Below are 23,459 nucleotides of genomic sequence, written 5' to 3'. Positions count from 1 at the left end.
CATTCCAGGCTTTGACATGACAATAACATCCAGACTGTAGTGCAGAGAGAGGAATCCAAAAAGAACCTGGCAATTTCACTGATGTAAGGGACCAACATTGGCATTCAAGGAAATTGAGGTGGCTAGAATTTGCAGGACACATTTTCCAAAAAGAGAGAGCTATGCAGAGAAAGAGTTCCCCAAATGTGGAGAAGGTTCCTCTTAAGTCTTTGGCTAAAAATAAGTCTGCATGTATGTAGGTGAAACTCCATGAAAGTAGGCAAAGACATGTTCTAAGAAAAATACAGTTACCACAGTGTTGTGAGACAAACAATTCTCATAGCCTTTCGCATCAGAAATCATTTTATTTCCCTTCAGCCAGAGTGGAGAGAACATGTTAATATGTAGGACATTAGGTAGACCCTAGAAAGGTCAGACCTAACAAATGTGGCTTGATTAGCCATAGATTAGAGACTGCAAGATTTGTCATAAAAGAGCTTAAATAAAAGCATCAAAAGGATTAGGACTTCCCTGGTGGCTCAGTGGTAAAGAGTCCACCTGCTAATTCAAGAGACATAGGTTGGATTCCTGATCCAGGAAGATCCCACATGCCACAGAGCAACTAGGCCTGAGCGCCACAACTATTGAGCCTGTGCTCTAGAGCCGGGATCTGCAACTGCTGTAGCTGTCATGCCTAGAGCCTATGTTCTGCAGCAACAGAAGCTTCCACAATGAAAAGCCCACATACCTCATCTAGAGAGTAACCGCTGCTTACTGCAACTAGAGAAGAGCCCATGCAGCAATGAAGACCTAGCACAGCCAAAAATAAATAAATGAAAGTATATATATTTTTAAAAAGCATCAAAAGGATTAAACTAGTCCAAAAATAACTTGTTTGTCTGTTGGTTCCTCCAAGGAGATGCTGAGATGGAGTTGGGAGTGGAATGGATTTCTTAGAGGTGACATCCATGAAAGATAAAAGGGAGAAGTAAGAAACAGAAAGTCATTAGACCATGGTATAGACATGTGGAAAGAAAGGGGACTGAGCAGTGAGAGCCTCAGACCATTATGCAGATCTGAAAAAGGCTCAATTAACCTAAGTCCTCTGAAGCAACGACTGTTCATCAGAGGAGTCCTCGTGGACAAATATGGCCACTCTCTAGTACCTGCTCAGTATTTATCATTGGGTACAGATTCTCTAGGGACACCCTGGCTTGGTTCAGAACCTAAAGAGCATCCTAAAGGTGCTAACAGTTCTTGCACATGAATGGTAAGTTCGTTTTGAAGGGATGTCCTAGTGGTGTAACTCTATGGATGCCAAAGAATGCCAAAAAAAAAAAAAAACACCAGTATTCTTTATAAAAGTAAAACCATATCTTAAATTCAACAAGATTAAATTGATAAACTCTGATGACCAATCAAAAATTATTAAACATATGAAGAAGCAAGAAAATATGACCCATAAACAAGAAAAAAATCATTCAATAGGGAAAAACTTAACTAATAAAACAGACCTAAAAATGGTAGAAGTAATAGAATTTGCAGACAAGGATATTAAAACACCATTAATGACTTGAGTATAATTAAGAATGTAAAGCAAGAATGAATATAATGAGGCAAGATAGCAAAGACTGAAATAAAATCAAATGAAACTTCTAAAGATGACTATTTTGTATCTGAAGTGAATAAGAAGACCCAACTGTGTCCTATATATTAAAATATAAAGACACAGGTAGGGGAAACAAAAAAAGATGAAAAAATATAAACTTTACTGTTTTGTGATTGCCCTGTGTGGGGATGATTATCCCCAAGAAAAAGAAATGCAAAAAGGCAAAATGGTTGTCTGAGGAGACCTTACAAATAGCTGAGAAATAAGAGAAGCTAAAAGCAAAGGAGAAAAGGAAGGATATAACCATCTTAGTGCAGAGTTCCAAAGAATACCAAGGAAAGATATGAAAGCCCTCTTCAGTGATAAATGCAAAGATATAGAGGAAGACAATACAATGGGAAAGACTAGAGATCTCTTCAAGGAAATCAGAGATACCAAGGGAACATTTCATGCAAAGATGGGCATAATAAAGGACAGAAATGGTATGGACCTAACAGAAGCAGAAGATATTAAGAAGAGGTGGCAGGAATACACAGAAGAACTATACAAAAAAGGTCTTAATACCCCAGATAACCATGATGATGTGATCACTCACCTAGAGCCAGACATCCTGGAATGAGAAGTCAAGTGGGCCTTAGGAAGCATCACTATGAACAAAGCTAGTGGAGATGATGGAATTCCAGTTGAGCTATTTCAAATCCTAAAAGATGATGCTGTAAAAGTGCTGCACTCAATATGCCAGCAAATATGGAAATCTCAGCAGTGGCCACAGGACTGGAAAAGGTCAGTTTTCATTCCAATCCCAAAGAAAGGCAATGCCAAAGAATGTTCAAACTACCACATAATTGTACTCATCTCACATGCTAGCAAAATACTGCTCAAAATTCTCCATCTAGGCTTCAACAATAGGTGAACCGAGAACTTCCAGATGTTCAATCTGGATTTAGAAAAGGCAGAGGAACCAGAGATCAAATTGTCAACATCTGCTGGATCATAGAAAAAGCAAGAGAATTCCAGAAAAACATTTACTTCTGCTTTATTGACTACTAAGGCCTTTGACTGTGTGGATCACAACAGACTGTGGAAAATTCTTCAAGAGATGGGAATACCAGACCACCTGACCTGCCTCCTGAGAAATCTGTATGCTGGTCAAGAAGCAACTGTTAGAACCAGACATGGAAAAACAGACAGGTTCCAATATTGGAAAGGAGTACATCAAGGCTGTATATTGTTACCTTGTGTATTTAACTTATATGCAGAGTACATCATGTGAGGGCTTCTCTTGTGGTTCAGCTGGTAAGAATCCACCTGCAATGCGGGAGACCTGGGTTTGATCCCTGGGTTGTGAAGATCCCCTGGAGAAGGGAAAGACTACCCACTCCAGTATTCTGGCCTGGAGAATTCCATGGACTGTATATGTATAGTCCATGGGGTCACAAAGAGTTGGACATGACTGAGCGACTTTCACTTTCATATCATGGGAAATGCTGGGCTGGATGAAGCACAAGCTGGAATCAAGATTTCTGGGAGACATATCAATAACCTCAGATATGCAGATGACACCACCATTATGGCAGAAAGCAGAGAAGAACTAAAGCGCCTGTTGATGAAGGTGAAAGAGGAAAGTGAAAAAACTGGCTTAAAACTCAACATTCAAAAAACTAAGATCATGGCATCCAGTCCTATCAGTTTATGACAAATAGAGGGAAACAATGGAAACAGTGACAGACTTTATTTTCTTGGACTTCAAAATCACTACAGATGGTGACTGCATCCATGAAATTAAAAGACACTTGCTCCTTGGAAGAAAAGCTATGACCAACTTAGCATATTAAAAGGCAGAGACATTATTTTGCTGATAAATGTCCGTCTAGTCAAAGCTATGGTTTTTTCAGTAGTCATGTATGGGTGTGAGTTGGACCATAAAAAAAGTGGAATGCCGAAGAATTGATGCTTTTGAACTGTGGTGTTGGAGAAGACTCTTGAGAGTCCCTTGGACACAAAGGAGATTAAACCAGTCAATCCTAAAGGAAATCAGTCCTGAATATTCATTGGAAGGACTGATGCTGAAGCTCCAATACTTTAGCCACCTGATGTGAAGAACTGACTCCTTAGCAAAGATCCTGATGCTGTGAAAGATTGAAGGCAGGAGGAGAAGGGGATGACAGAGGATGAGATGGTTGGATGGCATCACTGACTTGATGGAAATGGGTTTGAGCAAGCTCTGGGAGTTGGTGATGGACAGGGAAGCCTGGCGTGCTGCAGTCCATGGGATCACAAAGAGTTGGACACTACTGAGCACTGACTGTGTGGGGATGAAATCACCTCCCCCCACCCACCCACTCAAAATATGTGACAGATGTCAGGACTGAAATCTCACATAATGAGGCTTTCTAGGGAGAACAGGGAGGATTCCCAAGCTGGTCCTAAAATGGCTTGAGAGAGCAAGGAAGGATGTCTGTCTTTGGTGTTTACTATATTACGGAGGTGGTCAGGTCGGGCTTCTACACATGGTCTAGAGCTTACATGGTTTAAACTTCTTGCCAGCACCAATAGAAAGCATGCAAGCTCCCTTATTGGCTTGCCCAGGTGTGGGGCAAGAGGGGACAAAAATGGAGTGGGTCTAGGAATTTGTCAGTCATAAGATATCAAAAATAGAATGACTCTGTTACCCATGCAAACACTAAGAAGAAAATGGGAGTAGCTATAGATCAAAGTAGATTTCAGAACATGGAATATTACAGTGATAAAGCGGAACACTTCATCAGAAATCATAACAATTCTAACAGCTTCAAAATCCTTCAGTTTTTCTCAGCTTTTTATCATTTTCACTACCTACGTCATTTTAAAGATTTTCTTTCTAATTGTCCCCTCTATGAAATTTTAATAGTCTATGTTCTGATCACAGTAGAATTTATCTAGAAATCAAAAAGCATTTCCCCAAATATTTGGAAATTAATTACATTTCCAAATAACCCATGAATCAAGGAGGAAATCCTGAGGTAAATTAGAAGGTATTCTGAACTGAGTGATAATTGAAACAGCATATCAAAATCTGTGAGATGCAATTATAGCAGCATTAAAAGTTTTTTATCGCTTTAAATCAGGGCCTCCTTAAACAGGGGGTTAAATTGTCACCTGAAGTAATTAGAAAAAGAAAAGTAATTTAAACTCAAAAGTTAGTAGAGGAAAAAACTGACTAAAGCAAAAATCAATGAGATACATAACAGAAGAATAGAGGAAATGAGTGAAGCCAAATGCTGCTGCATTAAATTAATAAAATTAATAAACCATACATTTTATTTTCTTGGGCTCCAAAATCAGTGCAGATGGTGACTGCAGCCATGAAAATAAAAGATGCTCACTCCATGAAAGAAAATCTATGATAAAAGCTAGACAGTGTATTAAAAAGCAGAGATATCACTTTGCCGACAGAGGTCCATATGGTCATAGCTGTGGCTTTTACAGTAGTCACCTATGGATGTGAGAGTTTGACTATAAAAAAGGCTGAGCACCAAAGAATCCATGCTTCTGAACTGTGGTGCTGCAGAAGACTCTTGGGAGTACCTTGGATAGCAAGGAGATCAAACCAGTCAATCCTCAAGGGAATCAACCCTGAATGTTCACTGGAAGGACTTACGCTAAAGCTGAAGCTCCAGTTCTTTAGCCACCTGAGGCAAAGAGCTAACTCATTGGAAAAGATGCTGGGAAAGATTGAGGGCATGAGGAGAAGGGGTGACAGAGGATGAGATGGTTGGATGGCATCACCAACTCAATGGACATGGGTTTGAGCAAACTCAGGAAATAGTGATGGACAGGGAATCTTGGCATGCTGCAGTCCATGGGGATGCAAAGAGTTGGACACGACTTAGCACCTGCACAACAACAACAACAGTATAAAAATTAGAAGACAATATCAAAAGTTAAAGGAGCTACAACACTACAGTTCCCACAGACACTAAAAGAACAATTAGGGTATTCCCTAATACTTTTATACCAACCAATGGAGTAGGGGAGAACACTTCCCAACTTACTTTATAAGATCAGCATTATTTACAATCAAAGGCACTATAAGTATAGAAAACTACACACCAACATCCTTTGTGAAGTGAGAGATAAAAATCCTTAATATAGGGATTTTTATAATACAATAATTTATATAATGTTAATATGTTATAAAGCTTAATATATTACTATAAAGCTGAATCTAGCAATATTTTAAAAGGATGACATCTCATGACCAAAAGGAGTTTGTCCAAGGAAAGTAAAGTTGATTTGGTATTCAAAAATCAAGCTATATAATTCACCATGTAAAGATAAAAAGAGGTTAAAAAAAGAAAACCACATAATTATCTCATTAAATGCAGAAAAATAATAAAATTCAATTTCTGTTTATTATAAATCTTTTTTAGCAATCTAAGGAAATTTACTCAACTTCATAAAGAATATCTTTGAAAAACTTATAGCTGCCATCACATTCAATAGTGAAAGATTGAATGCTTGTCCTCTAATAATAGCAAAATCAAAGAAAGGATGTCCATCATCACAAATTCTGTTAGACATTATATGGGACACAAGTCAGTACAATAAGACAAGAAAAAGAAGCTAAAGTCTACAGATCAGAAAGGGAACTGTCTTCATTTGTAAGTGACATGTTTGTGTACATAGTAAATCCTAAGGAATCTAAAAGAAAAGAACTGTTAGAACTAGTAAGTGAATTTAGCAAGTTGGTCATATTTTAGACCAAATTTGGGAAAATTTTGGTCTGAACTTCTACAGTTTTTTTTCCTGCTATATTCTCAATTATATTTTAAATCATTTCATCCTACCCTCTAATTCACTAAGGATTTAAAAAATTCTTTCAGTTTGAGTAATTTCTATTAGTCTGACTTCCAGTTTACTGATTCTTTATTCCCTTATATTTGTTATTAAACCCATCCAGTGAATCTTACATTTCAGGTATTGTTTTTTTTCCATTTGCATTTCCTTATCTGTCCTGAATATTACATCTCTTCTCCCATATTTTCATCTTTTCTTATAGATTTGTAAACATATTTATCTATTTAGCTATTTTAAATTTATTCTAATTTCAACAATAGGGTCTGACTGGCTGTTATTCTCCATTTTCCTGTTTCTTCTCAGGAAAACTTTAGGTAACATGTTGTGAAGATGTTGGGTCCTTTTTCTTCTTCTGAGAATTGATGACTTTTAATCTTATCAGTTCAGTTCAATTGCTCAGTCATGTCCAACTCTTTGCGAACCCATGGACCGTAGCACGCCAGGCTTCCCTGTCCATCACCAACTGCCAGAGCTTGCTCAAACTCATGTCCCTTGAGTTGGTGATGCCATCCAAACATCTCATCCTCTGTCGTCCCCTTCTCCTCCTGCCTTGAATCTTTCCCAGCATCAGGGTCTTTTCTACGGTGTCAGTTCTTCACATCAGGTGGCCAAAGTATTGGAACTTCAGCATCAGTCCTTCCAATGAATATTCAGGACCTTTACGATTGACTGCTTTGATCTCCTTGGTGTCCAAGGGACTCTCAAGAGTCTTCTCCAACACCACAGTTCAAAAGCATCAATTCTTTGGCACTCTGCTTTCTTTATGGTCCAACTCTCACATCTATACATGACTCCTGGGAAAACCATAGCTTTGATTAGACAGGCCTTTATCAGCAAAGTAATGTCTCTGCTTTTTAATATGCTGTTTAAATTGGTCATAGCTTTTCTTCTAAGGAGCAAGCATATTTTAATTTCATGGCTGCAGTCAACATAAGCAGTGATTTTGGAGCCCAAGAAAATAAAGTCTGTCACTGCTTCCATTGTTTCCCTATCTATTTGCCATGAAGAGGGGACCAGATGCCATGATCATAGTTTTCTGAATGTTGAGTTTTAAGCCAACTTTTTCACTCCTCTTTCACTTTCATCAAGAGGTTCTTTAGTTCTTCTTTGCTTCCTGCCATAAGGGTGGTGTCATCTGCATATCTGAGGTTATTGATATTTCTCCCAGCAATCTTGATTCCAGCTTGTGCTTCATCCAGTCCTACATTCACATAATGTATTCTGCATATAAGTTAAATAAGCAAGGTAACAATATACAGTCTTGATGTACTCCTTTCCCAATTTGGAAGCAGTCCATTGTTCCATGTCTGTTTCTAACTGTTGCTTCATGACCTGCATACAGATTTCTCAATAGGCAGGTTAGTGGTCTGGCATTACCGTCTCTTTAAGAATTTTCCCATCCACACAGTCAAAGGCTTTAGCATAGTCAAGGAAGCAGATGTTTTTCTGGAATTCACTTGCTTTTTCTGTGAACCAACTTATGTTGACAATTTTACCTCTGGTTCCTCTGCCTTTTCTAAATCCAGATTGAACATCTGGAGGCTCTTGGTTCATGTACTGTTGAAGCCTCACTTGGAGAATTTTGAGCATTACTTTGCTAGTGTGTGAGATAAGTGCAGTTGTGTGGTAGTTTGAAAATTCTTTGGCATTGCCTTTCTTTGGGATTGGAATGAAATCTGATCTTTTCCAGTCCTGTGGCCACTGCTGAGATTTCCAAATTTGCTGGCATATTAAGTGCAGCACTTCACAGCCTCATCTTTTAGGATTTGAAATAGCTTAGCTGGAATTCCATCACCTCCACTAACTTTGTCCATAGTGATGCTTCCTGAGACCCACTTGATTTTGCATTCCAGGTAGGTCTGGCTCTAGGTGAGTGATCACACCATTGTGGTTATCTGGGTCATGAAGATCATTTTTGTATAGTTCTTCTGTGTATTCTTGCCACCTCTTCTTAATATCCTCTGCTTTTTTTAGGTCCATACCATTTCTGTCCTTGACTGTGCCTTCATCTCTGCATGAAATGTTCCCTTGGTATCTCTAGTTAAGTTACTGGAGGCTCACATGAATTATTTTGTTAGGTTGCTTTTAAGTTGTTTGAAAAGTGAAAATTACTCAGTCATGTTGGACTCTTTGTGCCCCCATGGACTATATAGTCCATGGAATTCTCCAGGCCAGAATACTGGAGTGGGTAGCCATTGCTTTCTCCAGGGGATCTTCCCAGCCCAGGGATCAAACCCAGGTCTTCCCATTATAAAGTGAAAGTGAAGTCACTCAGTCCTGTCCGACTCGTTGCGACCCCATGGACTGTAGCCCACCAGGCTCCTCCATCCATGGAATTTTCTAGGCAAGAGTACTGGAGTGGGTTGCCATTTCCTTCCCCATTATAGGCCGGTTCTTTATCAGCTGAGCCACCAGGGAAGCCCTTTAAGTGTTTAGGTTATGTTTATTTCCATTTCAATTTTGCCTTTAGTTTTATGTTATTGCTCTAAGTCCTCAGATGCAGCCTTTATTCCTAATACATGGCCATTATGGGATTTCAATAGAAAAACTGAAGGTTTTTATCAGATTCTTCTAACCTGGCACAGGACTGGAATTATTAATAAAAACTATTTTTGTAGAGTTGAGTTAACTGCTGAAATCTTTGCTTAATTCTTAGAGTGTTCCAGCTATCTTTTCCCTTTATGCTCCTTGCAGTCTTACCCTGTGGAAATGAAGTTAACCAAGGTTTTGTGGAGGGGTTTATGCTAATGTTGGGGCTTTCCTTCTATACTTTCTTCTTTCTTGGATTCTGTCCTCAGTTTACAGCTACTCTGGTACTCCTGAACTCTGATGTCCGATTTTTCTGCACATGATGACTCCTCCTTTCTATTTCTACTTGAGATCTGTCCCCTGTGTGCTGCATGAACTGCCAAAATACACAGTGGAAGACCTGGATAAATGTAGATCTTCATGCAATAGGATTTCTTTCTTTCAAAGTTTGTATCCATTCCGGTTTCTGCCTGCTTTTGATCATTCTTCAGTGCCTTCAAGGAAGTCACTCTTTTATAATTGGCCCATAGTTATCACAGTTATCAGTTGGCAGGTCCTTTTGATACAGACTTCTTTGCTGTTACCAGAATCTGAATGTTTAAATCAGCAGTTCTCAAACTTTTTAGTCTTAGAACTTATTTATACTCTTAAGAATTAAAAACTTTGTGCATGTTTGTATACCCAATTCAAAATTAAAACAAAATTTTAAAATATTCATTTATTTCATTTTAAAAGAACAATATAAAAATAATAAACTAATATTGACATAAAAATCATATTTTTTATTAAAAAAAAAAAAACTTTTCCAAAAGAAAAAAATGAGCAAAGGGGCATTGTTAGATGATTGAAGTTTATTTAATATCTTACTGAGCAGAAGATAGCTGATTTTCACATCTGATTCTACATTTAGTCTGTTGCAGTATGTTATTTTAATTGAAATATGTGGAGAAAATCTTCCTTCATGCATTTATGTCATTTGACAGAGAAATTTTCAAAAGCTTTTTAGATTGTCATGGGTATTCTAAACTAATACTACACCCAAGCTTAATTGGTAGTTCCTAAACAGTACCATTTAACAACTGGTTATTTCTAAACAGTTAGTTGCAATATAAAATCTGAAATTATAACAATGAACTTTGGTGTAGACTGCCATCTGTGGGGTCACACAGAGTCGGACACGACTGAAGTGACTTAGCAATAGCAATAGCAATTACATGAAATCCAGTGGCCCATGCATTGTTTTGAAATACTGTATATTGGTCATTTGGAAAGTAACGGTTCACTAGTATATACAGGTCTGCCAAATTTTTACATGTTTCCATATACCATATTTTAAAAAAACCCCAAACCCACATGTGTTAGTATTACCAGCAATTTCATTATAAAAGTCTTTTAAGTATTGGTAAATTGACAAGCATACCGTAGGAAATACAAGCTTTCCTACATAATGACTTATACTTAAAAGCTTAAACTTTATTATAGGTAACAAGTATTGGCAGATGTTTTCTTTGAATTGTTCAAGAAAATGTCTACCAGATACCCACAACTGAATAATAGTCAGTGTTTTTTCAAGTAAAACTGCTGTTCCACAAATTGTTGATATTCAGTTCTCAACTCAATTATACCAGCACTTTTCCTCACAAAATATGATTGGCCCTTGAACAATACACATTTGAACTGTGCAGATCCACTTATATGCAACTTTTCTCAACAGCAAATACTGTACAACTACAGGGTCCACAGTTGGTGAATCCACAGATGTGGAACTGTGGGTTTGGAGGAACTGAGGACCAGCTATAAGTTATAGGCAGATTTTTGACCAGGCAGAGGGTTGGTACCCTTAACTCACATAGAACATTGAAAATATATGTTCTCAAGGGTGGAGATCTGATAAATTAATAAAACTAGTGAAGCTTTTTTTTTCCTTGTGTGTGGTAGTTAGAAATGCAGTGTTTCCTATTGTAGATTGGTGCCAGTGCTTTGATATACGTTAATGTGCCAGCATTTTACCCACTGTATCAATCATTTTAAAATTTTCTATATTTTATGATGTTTTGACATCTTTAGGGAGCCTACTAGCTAAGGAGAGATTTTCCTCCCAGAGCTAGCCAATTCCTAGAGATAGTAAACAAACAACTTGTTGGTGAGCCAACTTTTCATATACAAATCAACCAGTTGCAATTCCATATCCTCAACTACTTCCTTTATCTAACTCCCAGACACAAAGCCAATATTTTCCCTGCCCTGAGTCACCAGGACCAGGTATCAGACAACTGGAGATCACCTCTATATCCCATGACATGCTAACACTATTCAAACTAACTGACCCTAAGCTGTTTGCCCTGCCTTGCCTTTCCATGGAAGTAAGCCCCAGTAAAGGCTCTGGTGTAGACTTTCCCCTTGCTTCTTTCTGCTTCCTGACCAAACCTGGTGCTTCCCCATGTGGTCCTGCATGGCATGGCATAGGTCCTCCTCTCAGGAATGGTAATAGGAAATTTTCTTTTAACAACATTAGCATCTCTGTGTCATCACTCCATCACCTCTATAAATTAAAATTCCATGAGACACCCACTATTGCTTTTGTCATTAGTGTAAATAAGAACATAGTTTAAAATACTATTATTTTTGTTAATCATGAAGTGTTCTTATATTATTACTTCTTTGCCACACTGTGCAGCATGCTGGATCTTAATTCCCCAACCAGGGAAATTGCACTCATTTCCCCTGCATTAGGAGCACAGAGTCTTAACCACTGGACCACCAGGGAAGTCTCAGTGAAATGTTATTATTAACAAAAATAGTTTTGACTTTGTAGACCTCCCATAAGAATCTCTTGGAAACTGTTGGTATAGGCCTTTCTTGTTTTTTGTCTCTTTCTTTAACATTTCAGCTCTTTATCTTTGTTCTTTTATTATAGTCTTCTATTTATAGGCATTCATAAATCTAAAATATAAAAGGGTAATCATTGCTAATATTTATCTTCCTCTTAGTCTTCCTTTTCTTTCCTTCCTTTCCCCTTCTACTTGTTTCCTGCACTTAGTCTCACATCCCATTCTTACTGTGAGACCTACTATCAGATTTCAAAATCCATATGCCTCGGACTAAAGTGATAATTTCAGTATCACTTCATTTCAATACATTTCTTCCCAATAAATCTCCATGTTTCATAACATAGTGCTCAGATGCCTGATATGTACCCACCTTGACTGGGGTGAAAAATGTATCCTGTGTCCCTGAGTGCCTTTTTCATCTTGCTCACTTTTCTTCCCTCTGAAAAAATAAATATTTGTTGAATAAATAGATTTTATTTCAGTAGGCTCTCATCCGTATCCTTAAAGGATCTTTCTTCATCCTCAGTTCTTATCTTTATAACAGCCACATAAGCTATAATAATGTGATCCATTCTCAAGTTGTGATATCCTTGTTTTATGTGAATGGCTTTCAAATAGCCATTTTCAGCACATTTCTCCCACTTGGACTGTACTGGTATATTTTAATCTGCCTACAGCAATACAGTGATCACATGTCTCATCCTTTCAGTTATTGATATTTTAGAAATAATATATAGTCATTAACTTCATCTTATCTTTGTTTCTATATCCTTTTATTACTGTAGTTAGCTTCTTATATCAGGTTGATTTCATCATCTCTGCTATATTTTAAAAATTAGCTTTCAACAATTTGTGTTTATTTCACTCCATGAAAATATCTTTACATCCTATCATATTCTCATTTGCCACTGACATCTTCCAAAGTAAAAACCATGTTATTTCAGGTGTGGACTGCTGTAGTTACTATTTGGATTTGCTGTGATTTTTTTTCTAGTTCTTTCAGTTTTCTTTCAGTCAATATGCAAAAAAAGATATCCCCTTATTATATGAAATTTAAATCCCTTTTTTTTAAAGGGGTGACAATAGTATCCCATCTGTTCATTCCACATGTATTTCCTTTTTGACTGAGAACTCCTGCTTATCTCTGTTCTTGTCTCCCAAATGTACACCTGGACCTTTCATTATGTGACAGCTGCTGTATACTTATAGCAATACTTGGAAAGTCAACCAACTACAAAATAAGAGAGTAAAACAGTACACACAAAGGCATCCTTATTTCTGATACCAACTGTAAATTTAGGAATCCCAAGATTTGGGTCAATAGTTTGCTATAAGGACTTACAAAACTTACCGAAAGCTGTAGTACTCACAGTTATGGTTTGTAAGAGAAAAATGCAAATTAAAATCAGCCAAGGGGAGGAGCGCATAGAGCAGATCCAGGAAAGTACCAAACACAGAGCTTCTAGTTGTCTTCTCTCTGTGGAATCAGGGACAGCGTTACTTCCCTGTGACAGTTCTTATAGAATATTGCCAGCCAGGGAAGCTTCACGCAAGCCTAGAGTCCAGAGTTGGTTATATCAGGGCCTCCGTCACATAGGATGCCTGACTGCCCATGTGGCTGATCTAAGTTTCCATCCCTGTAAGAGATTGAACTAATATTCTGTGACCCAAACCCCTACTTAAATCACATTGTTGGTGTGACTCAAAGAACTCCCCCAACCTAAATCACATTTTTACTTTCTAGCTGGCCAAAGGTTCCCAGGCAAATAAATACTCCTCTAAGACATGACATTCCAAGGATTTAGAGATTACCTCCCAGAAGACGAAGGCAAATGTCAAGACTTCTCTTTGAATAAGAATTATATTCTTTCCCACACAATACTACATATCCTTGAGTTAAAAGATCAAATTTTACTTCCACGTGAAATGTTCCTTGCTGACTCCAGAGCATGTCAGCTCCTGTTTTTCTACATTCACGTTATACTTAGTGTCTGTAACACACAAACAGAACCATCCCCTGATATGATCTAGTAATTTGGTACCTGATTCAACATTGTTTTATCTGAGGCCTCTTTTCCATCTGATTAACAATTCCCTCAAAATAAGGTCCTCTCTTTTACTTTTCCTTACTGTAGCTTGTAAGAGAGGCTAGACATTCAGTAGTTACCTGATTGATGGCCTATGATAGTATGCAAGGAAATTATCTTTTTCATCCATTCAGAAATCATTTAAACGGTAAGTTCTTTCTATATATACATGCCAGGATGGTCATATCCCTTCACCACTCTTAAGTGTGTTAATGTATACTCAGAAGATTTCAAAGAAGATAGTTAATAAAATATTGACTTCAAAGAACATAAGTTTTAGTTGGGAAGGCATTATTATCAAATTGAGCATTTTACATATAATATTAAAATAGCAACAAATCTTGTTGAAAGATTATTTGAAATGGATGGTTCAGACTATAAAATTATATACTAATTTCAGAGAAATTAGACATTGAAGAGTAGAGAGAATATGTGAAGGCTTTTGGGATAAATTGGATAGTAGAATGTCCCTGGAGGAGGTTGAAGTTGTCAGGAAGGCAGTATAATTCCGATTACTAATACAGATTAGTTTTGTGTGTCCTAGAACTACACATAAATGAAATATGTACTCTTTTGCATGAAGCTTTATATCTAAAAAATGTTTGATATTCATCTCTTTTGTCATTATGTTTCCGTTGGTTTTTTCCTTTTTATTGCTGAATAGTACTCCATTATATACATTTCATTGTAATATTCTGTTTTATAAATACATGATCCTACCACCCATATATGGTGGAGCAATTTTAAAGATAGATACGGTATCACTTGTTTACATTTTCATGACTAGTTTGATGAGATAAAAAGGCTATTGTAAATAAGATGCATGTCATAAGTAAGATGAATCCATATTTAAAATTGCCGCATCAGATATGGGTGGTAGTAAGGTAAAATAGTAAGATATAGCCAAGAAGTTTTAAGAAAAATAATAGGTCCAACAGTGCCATACACATATATTCAAGAATTCAGTCTTTCACAGCTCCAGTAGGGAATAGCAGAGTCCCAGAGGGTGCTCGTGGTAAAGAACCTGCCTGCCAATACAGAAGACGTAAGAGACGTGGGTTCAGTCTCTGGGTCAGGGAGATCCCCAGGAGAAGGGCACAGCACCCCATTCCAGTATCCTTGCCTGGAGAATTCCATGGACAGAGAAGCCTGGCAGGCTGTGCTCCATAGGGTCACAAAGAGCTGAACACAATTGGAGCAACTTAGCACATATGCACTGCATTGGGAGGAAAACTTGAACTCATCCTTCCCTAAAGCTGAAAAAATAATTTAGCAAATTGAAAAAAGGAAAAGTTATAATTGATGGTCAAGAGAATTTAGTTATTGATCATCTCTGGAAGAATAAATTGATGGTAGCAGCAATCAGAATACAACAGCGATTATATTCATGTTGCAAATATCCTTTTCCTCTGGTTTATTTTATAATTCCTAAGGGAATTATGTTTCTCCAATACCCCTTTCAAGGATAACAATTACAGTTATGTGGAGAGTTAGGGTCAAGACTATAGACTAGTGTGTCTGTTAGCCCTAGGAAATGAGTGACTGAAAAAGTTCATTTGCCATGGATGGGCTCAATACAAGTGAGGAAGAAACAAATGCAAGTATTTTATAACACGTATTTAGTCATTAGGGAATAAATATATAGTTTTTCATCATCACCTGAACATTTTCACTACTTACTGTTAGTACCCTTGATAGGCTAACTCCATTATCTCTGAATCTTCCTGTTCCAAGAACAGTCCTGCTTTCACTATCCTTTGTCTTCTGCTTACTTGCCCTTTTGTTTATCATACCTGCTCAGTGTAGCTTATATTTACAACATCCCCAAGATATGTGTTGTTTGCTTATGGTAGTTTTTCCTCATTTTAACAGTGTAGCAGGGTTTGTGTTTGTTACATACATTTGCCCTCCCAGACGTAATTTATTTTGGCCTTTCTGTAGACTAAAGTAGTGTGATAGACAGGCGCACCATGGATTGTTTGTATTATTTATCTTATCCATAATGTTTACATGGAGGCTTACTATTGTTAATTGTATTTTTTCTAGAAGAAGATTGGAAAGCTGAAGATGTTTTAGTGAAATTCAAAGAATACCAAGACAGGCATTCTAGGTCAATTATATCCATCAACCACAAAAGACTAATAAAAGAGAGAAGTAACATTTGGGGAAAAACATTTACTATCGACAAGAACCATATTATTTCAAAAACAACACTACGTGAATATAAACCTGATGGAAAATTTTTAAAAAATATTTCAGAATTAGTCATTAGAAATATAAGTCCTGTAAGAGAGAAGTTTGGTGAGAGTAATGGATGGGAGAAATCACTCCTTAACACTAAACATGAGAAAATTCATGCAGCAGTGAATCTCTGTAAACAAACAGAAAGGAGTCTGAGTGGTAAACAAGAGCTTATTCAACATCGGAAGGTTCAAACTCCACAGCAATCATTTGAACATAATGAATGTGAAAAACCCTTCCTTATGAAAGGAATGTTATTTACGCATACCAGAGCTCACAGAGGAGAAAAACCCTGTGAATACAATAAAGATGGCACAGCCTTCATTGAAAAGTCAAATCTCAATGTCCACCAACAAAATATTATGGAGAAGAAGCCCCACTCATACAGCAAATATGGGAAATTCCTCTGTAGGAAGTCCATTTTTATCATGCATCAGAGATCTCAAACAGAAGAGAAACCCTTTCATTGTCCTTACTGTGGGAATAACTTTAGAAGGAAGTCGTACCTCATTGAACATCAACGAATTCACACAGGTGAGAAACCTTATGTTTGCAGTCAATGTGGAAAAGCCTTCCGTCAAAAGACAGCCCTTACTCTTCATGAGAAAACACACTTAGAGGGGAAACCCTACGTTTGTATGGATTGTGGGAAGTCCTTCCGCCAAAAGGCAACCCTTACTAGACATCACAAAACACATACAGGGGAGAAGGCCTATGAATGTACTCAGTGTGGAAGTGCTTTTAGAAAGAAGTCATACCTCATTGATCATCAGAGAACACACACAGGGGAGAAACCATATCAATGTAATGAATGTGGGAAGGCATTTATCCAGAAGACAACCCTCACTGTACATCAGAGGACTCACACAGGAGAGAAACCCTATATTTGCAATGAATGTGGGAAGTCCTTCTGCCAAAAGACAACTCTCACTCTCCATCAAAGAATTCACACAGGGGAGAAACCGTATATTTGTAATGAATGTGGGAAGTCCTTCCGCCAGAAGGCAATCCTCACTGTTCATCAGAGAATACATACAGGAGAGAAATCCAATGGATGTCCTCAGTGTGGGAAAGCCTTTAGTAGGAAATCTAACCTCATTCGCCACCAGAAAACTCACACGGGAGAGAAACCATATGAATGTAAAGAATGTGGGAAGTTCTTCAGTTGTAAGTCAAACCTCATTGTCCATCAGAAAACTCACAAGATAGAAACTGTGAGAATTCACTAGAACGTGACTTTTCTGGTGAAAATTTTTAAAGTCATAGTAAACCCTGTACATGAGGTTGCTTGTAAGTGTGATAATATTAAACAGTTTAAAGTACTGTAGCATATTTACCTACTATTTGCTAGCTCACAAAACACATAAAAAGAATTTATGAGATAAATTAAATGATAAAAGTCACTGAAAATACAAGCTTAAAATTTGATTAACTTCACCAGACATAAATTCTTCAGTCAAGTTGCTAAAAACATTTAAAATTGCTTATTTAAAATTTTAACATATAACTTTTTGTGACCCAGTATTAAGCACTAGGCTACCTGACTGTGGTCCATGGACCACACTGTGAACAGAACTGCTTTAAAAGAAAGGAGGTGTGACTGTATTTCTACTGCAAATATGGAATAAAAGTTATCTCCTCAGAGTTAATCACAGTTCTAACTCCTAACATTATAAATTAGTTTTTGCATATTATAAACCTTTATATAAAGTAAATTATACATCATGTATTCTTTCATATATGACTTGTTTCATCCATCACTATGTCTTTAAAATCATCATTAGCATGTTGGAGAAATTTATTTATTTTCATTCTGTATAAAATTTCATTATATAATACATTTCAGTTTATCCAATCTACTGTTGATGGGCTTTTTTTATTGTTTACAGCTTAGGGTCATAATAAATAATGCTGCTTCGACCATATTTATATTTAAGTGTACATATATTCATTTCTCTTGTGTATATAGTTACACACATATACTTAGGAATGAAATTGCTGGGCCCTGGGGTATGTATATGCTGGTACTTACAAACTGCATAATCTTGATGTTAGGAGATAATTCACTCTGAAGGATGACAGCTGTATATATTATCAATATGGTGATGGTTCAAATGTGAGAATTCATACTAGAGGGAAACTATGAATGTTGTGAAAACTGGGAATTCAAAGAGAATGGATATTCAAAGATTTTTAGTGACAGCTCAAATCCTAAATACTAGATACAGGTTATAAATGGCTTTCAGGTTATAAATGACCTTCAGCCATAAGATTGTCTATTTGAAATCAAAGTCATGCTGTAGGAAGAGAAGGTCCTAGTGTCGTCCTTGCTCAACATGAAAGAATTCTAACTGGATGGAATGTTATCTTACTGGTCATATGAAAATGATGAATATGGAAAAACTTAGAGCCACAGCTCAAATCTTTACATCACCAGGAAATTCACAATGGATGTGAATACTTCAAATGAAATTATTGTAAGAATGATTAGTCATAACTCACTCCTATACAGTAGCAAAGAATTCATACTAAAGAAAGAAAGATTGACAAGGCAACAGATGAGGCTTTCAACTCTTAACTCTGGGGAAAGCTGTTTCCATGAAGTCCAACCATACCAAGATCATGATGCTAGAGAGTCAGTTGTCAATAGCCCCAACTAAGCACCAAGTCATTATCCATTATCTGCCAAATATCAATGAGCAATCTGGGGCAAGTCAAGTCTTTGGATGACTAGGCACTGCTGGCATCCAACTGCAACCACATAAGAGACCCTCTGCCCTCAAGCAGGAACTGCTCAGCTGAGGCCTTCTCAAATTTCTGACCCTCAAGAAGAAATGTTTACATTTTAAAATTTGATGGATTAAAGTAAGAGGAAAATAATCTCTTAGTATCTGTACTGTAAAAGTAAAGGTATGAATATTTGGATTCCAGAATCAAAGAGCAAAAGTGTGGTGACTACTAGGTGATCTTGATGTGAGCAAAAACTGGCCCTGAAATACAGCTGAAGTTTGGGCTGTATTTTTTGTTTACAACGACATACTTAAATACCAACTCAGTGAGGAGTTCATATACATATTTTTTATTTTTCTCCTTCTGTGGTAGTAAGTTAGAGTTATCAACTTGATTACTTATTCAAATGTATACCTCCCAATTTTGCAAAAAAAAAAAAAAAAATTAAAATAGCCCCAAAATACCAGCTGTGGACAATGCAGAAGGAAGTTAAGTCTATCTTTGAAAGATCCTCTGCAGAGTCATTTCATGAACTAAGGTGCAGACAGAAATCAAGATATAGAATCCAATGTACATTAAGTACAGCCATGCCCCTGTAGGTGGTAACTTGGAATGCCTTGAAGAAAGTCTAAAGTTTTGCTTTTGAACAATTATTCACATCTAAGCTACTTCTCAGGAAAATTAGGCCCAATGGTTTTTATTTTGGTGTGAACCAGAATTGGGCTATCTTTCAGTCTCCTGTGTGAAGATTTCTTGAAGAAGTTGAAAATGTTCTTTTTCATTGACTTTTATGGGTTCTTATTTTATGAATTGATTAATATATGAAATGAAGACAAACTTTTGTCAGTGAAGTTTGTGCAACTCTGAGGAGTGGACACGGTTCTGGAATTCTAGTCCACTTATTCCTAAATATATATGACAGGATAGGAATTAATTCGCAAATTCATTCTTTGTGGACCTAACTACAAGGTCCTAGGACACAAGAGAATTAACTTGTACAAAGATTTCATCAGTTCAAAAGGACTAACAAAACTCCACAGAGTATATACATTTAATGTTGTTGAGTCACTAAATTGTGGCCAACTCTTGTGACCCCATGGACTGTAGCCCGCCAGGATCCTCTGTCCATGGGATTTCCCAGGCAAGAATACTGGAATGGATTGCCATTTCCTATTCCAGGGGATCTTCTGACCCAGGAATCGAACCCACAAGTCTTGCCATGGCAGGCAGATTCTTTACCACTGAGCCACCAGGGAAGCCCATATACTATTTAATGCTTTCATTTAAAAGCAAAAGATGTAGCTTACCAAGAGAAAAGGTAGGTAAGCATTTGGTTGGAGGGAGTCTGAGAATCGTTCAGGTGCAAGTTCCACAGTGTCCGTATTCACATAGAGACTGCACTCTACGTCCAGATTAGAACCACTAAGATTTATGTGAATCTTGGGAGAGCTCAGAGCAGAAGTTCCCCCAAAGGACTTTTATGCTCCTTTGTTCACTGGTCACATAGTCAAAGTGGGCTCTCTAATCATTTATATGAGTAAACGAATTGACTCGGGGGATCTTCAGGGAAAATTTCAACTTCAAACAGCATCTTATGTATCCCTCTGCCCTTTGTCAATCAGACTCAATGCCAGACATTCATGCATCATGGAGATAATGTTAGAGCTTTTCCAGTCCAGTTCAGTTCAGTCACTCAGTCATGTCTGACTCTCTGCGACCCCATGGCCTGCAGCACGCCAGGCATCCCTGTCCATCACCAACTCCCGGAGCTTACTCAAAATCATGGCAATTATAAATCAAATTTCCAGTCCAACTATAAATCAAATCCATCCTACAAACATGGTTCCTACATCTCCTATGTATTTTCTGATAACCTGCATATGTGAACAAGCATGTTGCCTCACTTCTCATGTCCCCAGCATCTGCATAGTGCATCTCAAACCCGAAACATTCTTGCCAGGTAGTGCTTGAATATCTCCACTTAATTTGTGGTCCAGCAATAGAGTCAGACTTGTCATGCCCTGCCTTATAAGTAATATGCAACAGGTAAAACACAGATAGCAACACTGGTCTCTAATATTCATCTGGGATGTTGTACCATTTGAGATATTCATCAGTTTGTAATCTGGGACTTTTCAAAATCATAGATGTGTGACAATATCAAGTACTGATGAGGGTGTGGAACAACTAGAACTCTGGTACACTCCTAATGGGAATGCAAAGTGGTAAAACCACTCTGGAAAACAATTTGGCGGTTTCTTTTATTTATTTTTTTATCCACAAGCTTTAATTTCTGTGTGTGTCTGTGTGTATCTCTCTCTCTTTTTTTTTTTTTTTTACTTTACAATATTGTATTGGTTTTGCTGTACATCAACATGAATCTGCCACGGTGTACACGTGTTCCCAATCCTGAACCCCCCTCCCACCTCCCTCCCCATAACATCCCTCTGGGTTATTGGCGGTTTCTTAAAAAGTTAAACATACTTCCCATGTGACCCAGCAATCCCACTTATATTTAGTGTAGACAAATAAAAACACATGTTCACACAAAACCCTATTCATGCGTGTCTTTAGTATTATTTATAATCACTAAAAACTGGAATAACCCAAATGTTCTTCAGTGGATAAATGGACACACCATGGTATATCCACTCAAAATTACTCAAGAACAACAACAAAAAAAACGGACTACTGACACATGCAACATTAGGGATGAAACCAGCCTCAAAAAGTCACATACTTTATGGTTTCATTTATACATTATGGAAAATGTAAAAATATAAATATCCAGAATATATCAGTGCTTGCCAGGGATTAGGGGTGTCTGAATAGAAAGGGGATGCATGAGGGAATTCCTTGAGATGTTGTAATTGTTTTGCATACTGTTTGTGGTCATAAAAATGTGAAAAATCATAGAAGTGTGTACATATCAAAAATAGTGAATTGTAGTAGTAACATCCTAAGATTATGGAATAGCACTTGTCTCATAGAAATTTGACCAACCATCCCCATGAAATTACAACACTTGGGTGGAGCACAGAAATGAAAGATAGATTGAAGAGGATAATAAGGACAATTTCACACTACCTGTGTTACTTGTTCCTCAAGCCTGTGCAGTGAAGCATGAAGTGATGCACCCTCTGCATGGAGGGAAGGGAAGGAAAGTGCAGTGAGAACCCATCCTTGTCACAGACCCAAGCACCAGCCTTCCCCAGTGTAAACCAATATGATTCAGAACTCAGTCCTGCCCCTGTAAACCCAAACACCAAGCTCAGGCTGCCCAACCCAGCACCATACTGGCCCTACAGAACCAGGTACCAGTCTGGCGCCCATGGACCTAGGCTCCAGGCCTTCCCCAGTGAATAGATCCCTCAGTGCTTATAGAACTCTCTAATGTATTAAAATTAAAAAGTAGGCTAAATGTGGACTGATGAGAATATCATGAATCATAGATTATGATTAATCCAGTTTTGTCCAAATAATTTTTAAAATTTAATTCCTGGAAGAATAGAAGTGACAGCTATAGTTACAAAAGCAGATGACTATAGGACTCATTAAGAGAGATTTATTTTCAATTATTTTGGGTAATTAAAAAAGTTTATTTTTGTCTATACTTGGTCTTTGTTTCTGTGTGGGCTTTCCCCTAGTTACAGAGAGCAGGGGCTACTCTCTAGGTTCGATGTGTGGGCTTCACACTGTGGTGGCCTCTCGTTGCAGAGCATGGGTTCTAGGCAAAGTGGACTTCAGTAGTTGTGCCTCCCGGGCTCTAGGGCACAGGCTCAATAGTTATGGAATATGGGCTTATTTGCTGCATGGCATGTGGGATCTTCCCTGATCAGGGATCGAATCTGTGTCTCCTACATTGGCAGGCAGATTCTTAACCATGAGTACCAGGGATGCCCTGAATATTTTTTAAAATTTATTTGTTATTGGTTGCCCTGGGTTTTCATTGTTGCAAGTGGGCTTTACTAATTGAAGTGAGTAGTGGCTTCTCTTGTTGCAGCAGGCTTACAGGCTTCAGTAGTTTCAGCACATGGGCTCAATAGTTGCAGATCCCAGGCTCTAGAGCACAGGCTCAGTAACTGTGGCGGAAGGGCTTTGTTGCTCTGCAGCATGTGGGATCTTCCCAGATTAGGAATCAAACCCATGTGTCCTGCATTAGTAGGCAGATTCTTTACCACTGAGCCACCAGGGAAGCCCTATTTTGGATAATTTTTGAATTTTATAAAATATTGCTTTTATTTCCTAATATTTTTAACTACAAAATTAATATATCAAAACATACACACACTCTCATGATTGGGAATTTACCAATAGAAATATGACAATGTAAGAATGTTTATTACACCATCATTTCTGGTGAAAAAGTAGAAACAAATGTCTACAGTAGGAGATAGTTCAAAATACTGGCCTACATCCCATACTAGAAATATTCTGAAACTTTAAAAAGAATGAGTCAGATCTGTATGTATTGACCTGCGAAAATGTCCATGATTATTTAATGAAAAAGGCAAATGTTATGAAATATGTCACTATAAAGGGTAAAAATTTTTGCACACATGCAAAACACATGCAATGTGCAGATATGTTTGATCATGAAAAAAGAAGCCACAC

At 37.5% G+C, this 23,459-nt stretch overlaps 1 protein-coding gene across 16 annotated transcripts in view; it reads left to right on the top strand.

Moving 5' to 3' along the window:
- The window catches only part of ZNF382 (zinc finger protein 382), an 82,660-nt gene that overhangs the window by 45,224 nt on the left and 13,977 nt on the right, over window positions 1–23,459 (top strand). For 14 of the 16 annotated variants that reach the window (XM_059876721.1, XM_059876724.1, XM_005218953.5 and 11 more), the window contains exon 5: window positions 15,921–18,040. The exons of 1 other annotated variant lie outside the window; for it this stretch is intronic. In XM_059876721.1, the coding sequence (XP_059732704.1) occupies window positions 15,921–17,344 (1,424 nt within the window). In that variant the 3' untranslated portion in view covers window positions 17,345–18,040. Of the gene's footprint in view, window positions 1–15,920; window positions 18,041–23,459 lie in introns of those variants that run through there. One more of the 16 variants, NM_001191438.2, reaches the window with a different exon arrangement.

This window comes from Bos taurus, chromosome 18, assembly GCF_002263795.3.
Source record: "Bos taurus isolate L1 Dominette 01449 registration number 42190680 breed Hereford chromosome 18, ARS-UCD2.0, whole genome shotgun sequence".
Classification (NCBI taxonomy): Eukaryota; Metazoa; Chordata; class Mammalia; order Artiodactyla; family Bovidae; genus Bos; species Bos taurus.
The sequence above is the reverse complement of the archived record's forward strand: the minus strand, read 5'-3'. Positions and strand labels throughout refer to the sequence as shown.